Source organism: Brienomyrus brachyistius, chromosome 24 (genome assembly GCF_023856365.1).
Source record: "Brienomyrus brachyistius isolate T26 chromosome 24, BBRACH_0.4, whole genome shotgun sequence".
Taxonomy (NCBI): domain Eukaryota; kingdom Metazoa; phylum Chordata; class Actinopteri; order Osteoglossiformes; family Mormyridae; genus Brienomyrus; species Brienomyrus brachyistius.
This window is the reverse complement of record NC_064556.1, coordinates 6,508,973-6,519,844: the sequence shown is the minus strand read 5'-3', so window position 1 is coordinate 6,519,844 and position 10,872 is coordinate 6,508,973. Positions and strand designations below refer to the sequence as shown.

General features: G+C 44.6%; 1 protein-coding gene across 2 annotated transcripts; it reads right to left on the bottom strand.

Moving 5' to 3' along the window:
• Window positions 1-1,624: 1,624 nt before the first annotated feature.
• On the bottom strand, window positions 1,625-9,743 carry LOC125720119 (alpha-1A adrenergic receptor-like). Of its 2 annotated transcripts, none has more exons than XM_048995240.1 (2): window positions 8,542-9,743; window positions 1,625-2,385 (listed from the first exon to the last, which is right to left on the bottom strand). In XM_048995240.1, exons 1-2 carry the CDS (start codon window positions 9,494-9,496, stop codon window positions 1,916-1,918), a joined length of 1,425 nt encoding a protein of 474 aa, XP_048851197.1. In that variant the 5' UTR covers window positions 9,497-9,743; the 3' UTR covers window positions 1,625-1,915. The 2 variants fall into 2 exon arrangements, 1 of the variants encoding a protein (XP_048851197.1); XR_007385353.1 differs by lacking the exon at window positions 8,542-9,743 and adding an exon at window positions 2,781-3,683 and having other exon boundaries at window positions 2,248-2,385.
• Window positions 9,744-10,872: the final 1,129 nt, after the last annotated feature.

The window sequence follows — 10,872 nt, the reverse complement described above, 5'->3', positions numbered from 1 at the left end:
GCCATTCAGCAACTGCGTGGCAATATCCAAAAAGTCCAAATGGGACCCAAAATGTTCAAGTTCAGCGAAAACAAAACTTCCACACAGAGGTGGAGAAGTCAGGTCCAGAAAGTACAAATCCAGACCAAAGTTTTGTTTCATCCAACCAGTTCAGTTCTCTGTGACTGTGACTCTTTATACTCAACTGGTTGGTTGAAAACCTTGGTCTGGATTTGTACTTTATGAACCTGAACTTTGCACCTCTGCTTCTATATCTTCTACTAGAGACAGCGCTGATCGAAGTCCATATGGCAGCCTAGGCAAGTTTCACCACTGGCGCCCCCTGTTTGCAAGACAATGAAATTGCATTGCTATGTCTCCGCCCCCTCAGTAGATGGCACGCTAGGCAGCTGCCTATGTCGCATAATGGTTTGTTAATTATATGTAAATCTAGTCTCAAGTGTACCCAAACACAGTGAAAAGAGTTTTTTTTAAATTTGCAAATCTCCAATGGCAAATGTCCATTTGGTTACGTAAAACAAATTAAGAAGTTAAAGGCTTCCACAAGTAGGTGGATGCCTGTATAACCAATACGTTCTGCCTTACATTGGATACATATCATTCTGTTCTGTATTTACGGGATGTCGAAATTCCCCTTTAAGGCTTCGAGCTGCAAATCTGAAATTAAATTACCTTGCTGCAGTGGCGCGAGGATGGTGTGCAAACGTGACAAGTATGAAAATTACCGAAATCCAAGTTTCTACATTCTCAGTTTTTTCAGCTTGAAGGCATCGAATGGAATATAACAGAAGAGGCGGGACTGTCAAAAGTCCGTGTTTGCGAAGCTCTTTGTCCACACTGACCTAATTAGCTTCCATACATCGATATTTATCGATTTTTAACGATAAAGTTAAGGCGCAGATAAAGGCGTTCTTCCCGTTTTTCAGGAAATGCTTTCACCAGTATATTCTGGAGCCAACATCAACTAAATGTATTTTTTATTCCAACTCATTAGCTTGGGAAATGAGTTGGAATAAAGCAGTTACATTGCTTTGCAAGTAAACAAAATATCCAAACATTAGAGACTATTTACAGAGATTTTTAAATATCTGAAAAACAGCAACTGCCTCACTACTTCACAAGCAAATACACTTACATACTAGCCTGTACGTGTACTTAAGAGTATTAGTTAAAATAGACTTACTCTTTTTCATACGTATGGCTGCAGTCTGAATTGAAATACAAAGGAAAATATGCGTTCCCCAAAAATATATTATTCCACAAAAAAAGAGAGAAATTGGTCGTATTTCAGGTATACTTTGTTCACACAGGTTGACATTTATTATTTTTTAATGCAATCGTCATGAACCAGGTTTGCCACTGTAGCCATTTGCGTTTACATGACAAGAAAATAAAAACACCCAATGTTACGTCATAAGTTGATGTCCATTCTCATTAGCGCCAAGTTTGCACCCCCAGTGACGGGAAAGCTTTGTTAAACGAAAAATTCTTACAAATGTCATCCCTTTACTCAGTGTTACGTTAACACGCTCTCGTGAAGGTTTTCAATACAGATATTTAACTCCCCCCCCCCCCCCCCCCAAAAAAAAAATAGTTTTAACACCAATCACACCGATAACTCTAGCAATATTAAAGATCACAAACTGGACCACTCTCCTGCTTCCTGATCATCAGCCAGGTGAAAATTTAACACACAAGGCAGTAATAAGCAATAACATAAAGAAAAGAAATAACCCTTTATTTAATACTTTCCGGTCTTCTGACAAAAAAAAGCCAACAGAAATCAAAAGCGATGGCAGATGTAACAGGACATGTCGCAACGGTGCCTTACGCCCAGTTTCCTGCGATTTACTTCAGCGCAACACATAGCTTACTCCGGACCTCCATTCCGGGTTGGGAAGAAGGGAGGGAGGGGTTATGGGTCATGGCTCATCCGATTATACTCATCGGCAATCTGCAGGAAGTCTCCTCCCAGAGGCTCCCCCTGAAACTCAGAGGAGCCCTCCGGAGACTGGGAACAGGGGTCCCAGCCATTAAAACCCCCCAGCTCCGAGCCGGGTTCGGGGCTGTTGCTGACGCAGCTGAGACTGGGGTTAGCAGAAGAGACGGTCCTGTGGCTCCCGTTAAAGCTGGAGAAGTGCTCATCGAGGAACTCCTTGCGCAGGTGATTTGAAGGGGTCAGCTGGGGGCTGCGGTAGTTGTACGCGTTCCAGCCCGGACGTTTCCTGCGGTGGCACTGGCATTTGAGGATGCGCAGGAACGCTTGCTTAAACTCCCGGTTGTAAGAAGGATAAATGATAGGGTTCAGGCAGCTGTTGAAGTAGCCCAACCAGAAGATCACTTTGAACAGCGTTTCTGGTGGTCGCAGGTTGCTGTTGAATGAGCCTGAGACAAAAAGGGGAATTATTAAAACTGCATTATTGCATAAATCCATCTATCCATCCAACTTCACGTAACCCCCAGTGTTGTTTTGTGTTTTTATACTTTCTAGTATGCTGCGTGTGTTAGTGCGTGTATGCGGTGATGCACCTTGAGACAACGTTAGAAAGGCTGCTCATAAAGGTGATTTTAATATAACGAAAACATATCCAGTACAGGGAAACACGAGGCGTGAGGCTAAGGACACCCTTGATGAGAAGTCGATTTATTATGACAGCTTCATGAATATTAAAAGAATTATTGGAAAAATCTTGGAAAATTCCGTTTACTCCATCGAACATAGGCCCACACATTAGACCAAAATTAATGAAGCCGAAAAGGGTAAATTGGTAAATTCTTACCTAACGAACAGCAGATTCACCCGTGGCTGTTATTAGGGGAAAGGCTTTTAAGCAAAAAGAGTTATTTAATTATGCACTTACTCACTGCAGCTTGATTATCGGCCAGGATTTTAAATAGCGGGGCTGCCAGCACCGGCACGTGGCTGGACTGGTAGGAACCTCATCAATATTAATGGAATTAACTGCGCAGTCACGTGCCGTGTTCTGTTTTCAGCACGATGACAGCATATGCTGTGATGGCAAAAAGCGCAGCGTGGCTACACGTGTCTTATGACTGCCATACAGTAAACAAATACGGCTTTATCATTTGTTATCAAGTGAATATAATAGATTTATTATATATAAAATGTCCACCGGCTTGTAATTGTGTGCTTTAATTTTGTACACGCGAATACTTTCTTGGTTTCCAGTTAATTCTGAGTATATGGGCTTTTCTTACATCTTTAGGTCGCGATTAGAGTCCAGGTGCGTTTTTTTAACTGTCCCGCAGGGGGCAGAATTGTCTAAGGGCTGTGTCTGCACGCGACGGGTCATTTCCGCTGTATTTGACGGGAAAGATAGGATTTTTAAAAAAGAACACCCGATAAGCGTATAAACTTTAAGAAATCGGAAATGTCTACTCAACAAATCTTTAGTAACGACGCGCTAACATGATGTATGGCACGGCGGCGGTGCTGAATTGGTGTCCGTTTGAGAGTGTGTTCTCATAGAGGGACGTTCCTAGGTTCTGTCTCCCGGGACCCGGGAAATGTCACAGGCGCCCATAACTCAAAGTTCTGTCCGACTTTACGAGCTCACTAATCCCTGCGGATTTACTGACCGATAACGCAATATTTTTACTCCTCTACATCTGCACATCCATAACCTCCATTTGGGATGTTACTGCACGAGGCTTTCCGCAGCGCAAACTACCGGCTCGTATGGAGGCGCCATGCACTGCCCACTGCTTCGCGTTCCCTCCTTCCGCAATGCTGCCACTGCCGTACAAACTACAACTGGCCACCGACTGCCCTGCTCTCACAGGCCCGATTAAGGTCTTTGAGATTTTCCGGAAGCAGCTGCGGAAGGGGGCAGCTTTTTCCAGCTTGTTCCCATTCCGTAGGGCACTCAGGCAGATGTCTGCCATTCAGATAATCATCAGAAAGATTTAAAAAAAAGATTTTTCTCACGATCGATCACAAAAAACTGACTTCATCTCATAAATTCACTAAAATGCAACTTAAAATAGTCTTAAGCCACAACATGTATAGGAGTATAAATGAAATCGGCCGCTGTAATTATAATCAGGTAAAAGCTGACTTTCAGCTGTGCCTTTTTCGCAGATCATATGGGAGTTTTCGCTATTTGTGCTTTTCCTTTAATCTGAGTCCCAGGGTTATATAGCGGGTGCGAGTAAGTCTAACCCATGAAACGAGATACATGCAGGTATTACAAAAGCAAGCATAAAGAACTTCACAGGTTTGCAGGGTCTTAAGCCCCTCTGAATGATTCACGTTAATGTGCCTTTCCATCTTGTCCATAAAGAGGCGTTAAATGAGTATTTGAAAGGATCTACTAATTGAATGCATTGCAGGCACACATGCTAATCAGTGTTCTATGCTACCAGAAATAATCTTAATTGAAATGTACAATAGTGGCTGCACTCATAAATCTGTTCTTTGAAACCGCACGATGAGAATTTGTCATAAACTTCACTTGTATACTGTGGCCGGTAAACGAGACCATCTATTTAAAAAGCACAATCGCAGCTTCGTCTTGACCAGGAAGAGCCGTTTTGTGTGACAGATGATAACCAAGAACATGACAGGTTAGTTCAGTTAATGTCCTTAAATTTTTGCAGTGGGCAGTACCACGGAGAACAACGGCGCTGACTTGACACGTGGTTCTGCGGAACCGATGCTGATGCAAACCGTCTCCCCACCCACAAGCAAAGCGGACCGCCCAGTCCGAGGTCCATTTAAATGTGTGAATAACTCATTTTCTCACTGCATTCACCCTCAGAACTAGAATCGCCGGTGAGCGATCCCAGTGGATGCTGCCCAATGCATTTTCCTTCTGTTTATTGAAATCAAAAGTCTGTACAGGAGCGATACGGAAATATATGCGATTCTGTGTAGTTTTCAAATTAACTGAACTTAGTATACAGTCCCCAAACACTCTTTAGTCTCCTAGGACTTCAATCACAAGGCTCTCACGCAATTCAACGCGAACAGTCCTTCCTACACAATCCTAGAAAGACTCTCTTACTGTTTCCTGCAAGCACGCACCTCAAAATCATGCCTCGTTCCCAGCCTTGCTGCAGGATACAGCGAGAAGCGCAAAGCAGGTATAGAATACATAACGTCATATGAAGAGTCAATGAGAGAATGTTAACGCTTTAGGTGACAGTTAGAGCCAGTCACGGATGCGCAATGCTGACATATTGACGAATGTAAGTTTGTTTTCACGCCCCCAGACAGAATGACTGTCAAATGCTACTGTAGCTTTTGATTGACACTCATTGAGATAGTGTGACAGTCCCCAGTCCTCAGCTTGAATTGCTACAATGTATGCAGAGGGACAAAGACAAATGGAGGAATTTGAATGAAGGACAAATGGGGAAATGTTTCACTCTTTAATAATAATAAAAAAAAAATACTTCTGAAAGCGTCTGAGCTGGTCAGAATCGGCGTTGTTCACAAAATGTTCTGTGTGCTGCTTTATTGTGGTAACTTGGGGTGTTATTTCGCAGAATGTTCCCACGTGGGGTGGTGTGGTGACTGGATTGTACTGCTGCTACACGCCTTCAAGCCTGGGGTTTAAATTCTGTTTATGTGGATGTGTTTCTCTGTGGAGAAAGTTTTCATGCTGTCCCTGAGACATTTGCAGTTCCTGATTAGTGTGTCTAAACTGCCCATTGTGTGTGTGCGCCCTTTGATGGACTGGCATCCTGCCCAGGCTGTACCCCTGCCTAGTGCCCTGTGATGGACTGGCATCCCCTCCAGGCTGTATCCCTGCCTTGTGTCCTGTGATGGACTGGCATCGTTCCCAGGCTGTACCCCTGCCTTGTGTCCTGTGATGGACTGGCATTCCATCCAAGCTGTACCCTTGCCTTGTGCCCTGTGATGGACTGGCATCCTGCCCAGGCTGTACCCCTGCCTTGTGCCCTGTGATGGACTGGCATCCTGCCCAGGCTGTACCCCTGCCTTGTGCCCTGTGATGGATTAGCATCCCATCCAGGCTATACCCCTGCCTAGTGCCCTGTGATAGACTGGCATCCCATCCAGGCTGTAGCCCTGCCCTGTGCCCTGTGATAGACTGGCATCCCATTTAGGCTGTACCCCTGCCTAGTGTCCTGTGATGGACTGGCATCCCATCCAGGCTGTAGCCCTGCCCTGTGCCCTGTGATAGACTGGTATCCCATTTAGGCTGTACCCTTGCTTAGTGCCCTGTGATGGACTGGCAACCCATCCAGGCTGTAGCCCTGCCCTGTGCCCTGTGATATACTGGCATCCCATTTAGGCTGTACCCTTGCTTAGTGCCCTGTGATGGACTGGTAACCCATCCAGGCTGTACCCCTGCTTAGTGCCCTGTGATGGACTGGCAACCCATCCAGGCTGTACCCTTGCTTAGTGCCCTGTGATGGACTGGCATCCCATCCAGGCTGTAGCCCTGCCCTGTGCCCTGTGATAGACTGGCATCCCATTTAGGCTGTACCCCTGCCTAGTGCCCTGTGATGGACTGGCATCCCATCCAGGCTGTAGCCCTGCCCTGTGCCCTGTGATAGACTGGCATCCCATTTAGGCTGTACCCCTGCCTAGTGTACTGTGATGGACTGACAACCCATCCAGGCTGTACCACTGCCTAGTGCCCTGTGATAGACTGGCATCCCATCCAGGCTGTACCCTTGCTTAATGCCCTGTGATGGACTGGCATCCTGCCCAGGGTATACCCCTGCCTAGTGCCCTGTGATAGACTGGCATCACATCCAGGCTGTAGCCCTGCCCTGTGCCATGTGATAGACTGGCATCCCATTTAGGCTGTACCCCTGCCTAGTGCCCTGTGATGGACTGGCATCATGCCTAGGCTGTACCCCTGCCTAGTGCCCTGTGATAGACTGGCATCCCATTCAAGCTGTACCCCTGTCCTGTGATAGACTGGTATCCCATTCAAGCTGTACCCCTGCTTAATGCCCTGTGATGGACTGGCATCCTGCCAGGCTGTACCCCATCCTTGTGCCCTGTGATGGACTGGCACCCTGCCAGGCTGTACCCCATCCTTGTGCCCTGTGATGGACTGGAATCCTGCCAGGCTGTACCCCTACCCTGTGCCCTATGCTGCCTGCCTCCAGGCCTCCCTGACCAGGTTGTGGTTGGAAGATGGACAGATGGAATGTTTCCACCTTGTGTAAAATCAGTTCAAAGATTTAATGTAGTAAATCAATGGTTGTTCAGTAATATAATTCTTAAACATACTGTTATTCTGATGTGCTAGTTGAAGACTACAGTTGTATATATACTTCTAAAGGCCATCTATAACAATAAACAAAACAATAAATAAACATTTGTGGCTAGTATAATGTTTAAGTTTCATCAGTACATTTTTTCCACGTGCTCATGGTATATGTACTATAACAGAAAAGTATTTACAAAGCTGAATCAGTAATCTGTAATATCTTCTGACTTCTGCTCCTGAATGAAGTTAAACTTAATGCAATCTAAATCACATTTTGTAACGCTGTGACTTTGCTAAATTAAATTAAACTAAATGTCGGTTGCTATATGCAATTAGATTCATTCGTGTGGGATGCGTTTGTTAGTCTGCCGTTGAATTCAACGCGAATTAATTAATTAATCGGGAGCGTATGAGTTACAGCCAACGTTACAGAGTAACAGAGACAATAAATTTGATGACTAATAATATGAATGCACCCCGATCTCGGTCTTTGAAGATTTATATAACCACGTATAGGCTTTAGGAGGGCTACTTATTAAACGTGCTTCGTGGTGAGTCATCGGTTCACCGCGAAAGGCTATTTTCTGCCGTTAGCATTAAGCAAGTCAGGGCACGATTTCAACAGGAACCGATACCTGAGGATCACAGGCGTAATGAAAATGAGAAACTTGCTTGCGGTGTGATTAGAAGGAACTTAAAAGCATGTAAATACGTAAGTCGGTAATAGTGAGAGACCGCTATATGAAACTGTATGGTGAAATGACATGAAAATGACCCATTGTTTGATTTTGATTTAAAATAATGTCACAAACAATTTTGGTTAGGTAATTATATTGCCTACTGAATACAGGAGTTAAAACTTTTTGAAATACTGAAGAATCGCCGATTTAGAAATACTAGCCTACAAATATGTCGGGTTGCATCTTCCCCATTAAGCTATAACACAGATCAGCACTATAGTTATAATGGCACTAAGAAATCTTATCGCCTATATTTTATATCGGTACTTTCAGTACTTCAGCTTTGACATTCACAAACGTGACAGTACTTTACCAATCTACTGACGAATTTCTATACAGGTATTCACAAGTTGGTATTTTTTCAGTTATGCTTATTGGCTTAAGTTTGTTAATTATCGTAACCGAGGTATAAATTTTACCCTTTTCCTGAAACACATACTGGCATACAAACAAAAACAGGCTGAACTGAAGATCTTGCTGGCAGTCCATTATAATTATTGACTTTAGTGTTCTAAGTCGTTTAATAATTTTCATTTTGCATGGTGGTATGTGAGGCGGGTGCGTGAGCAGGAATTGACAGGACCTACCCATGGGAAGTACTAAAAAGAATGGCAACCAGCAGAGGATGAACATTCCCACCACGACTCCGAGAGTCTTGGCAGCTTTCTTCTCTCTGGAAAATTTGTGCAGTTTCACCGCGAATGAGCATTTTGCGTGATGTCCCTTCCCTTTGCCAGCTGCCCCGCAGTCCTCCTGCGGCTGAGCGCTTTTCGTGTGGATCCTCAGTATGAACTCGTTGGAGTCCATCCTCTCTCTCATCACCCCGGCCTCCAGGTTCTTTGTGGTCCTTTTAGCCACTATGTACACGCGGCAGTACATGGCTAAAATAACCGCCAGGGGTATGTAGAATGAGCCAAGGGAAGAAAATAAGGCGTAAAACGGTTCCTGGGTTATGAGGCAGACGGTATCATCCGGTGACGGTGGTTGCTTCCACCCAAGCAGGGGTCCGATGGAGATGACCACGGAGAGCGCCCAGACTCCCAGCATGGCCAGCAGCGCCCGTCTCTCCGTCACAATGCTCGGATATTGCAGGGGGTACCGTACCCCGATATAACGGTCTATCGATATTACGCACAAGCTCATGATCGAAGCGGTGCAACACAATACGTCCACGGCCGCCCAAATATCACAGAAGATCCTTCCGAACACCCAGTAGTTCAGGATTTCCAAAATAGCCGATACGGGAAGCACGGTGGTGCTCAGCAACAGGTCGGCAATGGCTAGATTTATGATGAAGTAGTTGGTTGGGATGCGCAGATGTTTGTTGCACACAACCGAAAGAATGACAAGTATGTTCCCCACGATGGCAAACACTATAAAAACCCCGAGGACCATGCCCAGCGGTACCGCCCGGGTGAGGTCCAGCGGACTGACATCGGTTTCGTTCTCGGTGACTTTGGAGATGTTGGTCAGATTGATCTTCCTATACAGCTCCGTAGAAGCATTACCGCTGCCCGTAAGGTAATCAGTGTCCACACTCATTTTGACAAAGGTCCACCTCCATTTCAAGGCAATATTTATACTCAGATCCAAATCACATTACATGAAAACCAGCTTTCCTTCCATTCGCTCATCACTGTCTCCAGATGGCTGGATGAGGCTCTACTAAATTTGCGAGATGTAGCTACCGCCGATCGGGATTTACCTCTAAGAAGAAAGTTCACTTTTCTACCGTGTTCTCGTTTCCCTGCTGCAGCCTCCTTCGCTCCGCGCCTCTTCACTGCCTCCAGTGCGCCGATCTGGGCGCGACGTCTAAATGACTGAGCGCTTGGAGGAGGGAGAGAGTCACCTCCTCCCGCTGACGGACTCCCTGAACTACCGTAGTAAGCCTGTAGTAAACCGCATTTAACAGATTATCATACAAATACTAAACTATAGGCATTCATATATTATAACCCTTGAATATCTTAAGTAATGCACGCGAATAATTTTAGGATAAGTATTACGCGTGCACATATCTGCAAACAATTATGGGACTTTTAATGTAATACAATTCTTATTGCTTCATAAATATATATTTTAATTTGTAACGTTTGTTTTAATTTGTCATTTTAACTCGAATGTGAAAATTAATGTCACCAAAAATGTTTTTTTTTTTTTTATAATTATTATTATTATTATTATTATTATTATTATTTTATACTTGTTTGTTGGTTGTGTATCGTCTTTTAAAATTACGCACGTTGTATACGCACTCCACATTTAAACACAGTTAGTGTCCCAATCTCTTAGAAACTGTATCGCCACCTGGTGTACAGATGCAAACCCCGTACAGCTAGGTGTTGTTTCCAGGGCACGTTACATGGCGCCGTACTTGCAAGAGTAGCTTCGCCTTTTCCGGATGTCGGTCGGCAGCTCATGGCTGGTCTGCATGTATCCTGTGTTTCTGCAGATGCTAATTTCTGACAGAAACCCTGGTCGCAATCGGTAATTCACACTGGAATTACCGATTATAATTATTGATAATTAGTATGCTCATCAGCAGGGATGCTTGTGGTGAATGTAAACAGAAGCCAGTCACGAAATTTATCCTGAGTATGTTTAGATTAAGCTATCCCAGCTGTGGTGTAGGACGAACAGGTAAAGACGAAATGGATTACATGAAATGAGACCATAGAGAGTTCACAGGTTCATTCACCCTAACTGGCTAAATGATATGTCACAACTGGACCCTTGAGCAAGGCCTTGAACCCCAAGTGCTGTCTCACCCAGCGCACTCCTCCTCTCCTAAGGCGCTTTGGAATAAACGGACTTTAAAATAAAAACGTAATAGTTGTATAAACATAATTTTTTCCAATTCCCTGCTCCGCCACCAGCATGCAGTACTTCAGCAGCATGTGAACACGATGACATAAACG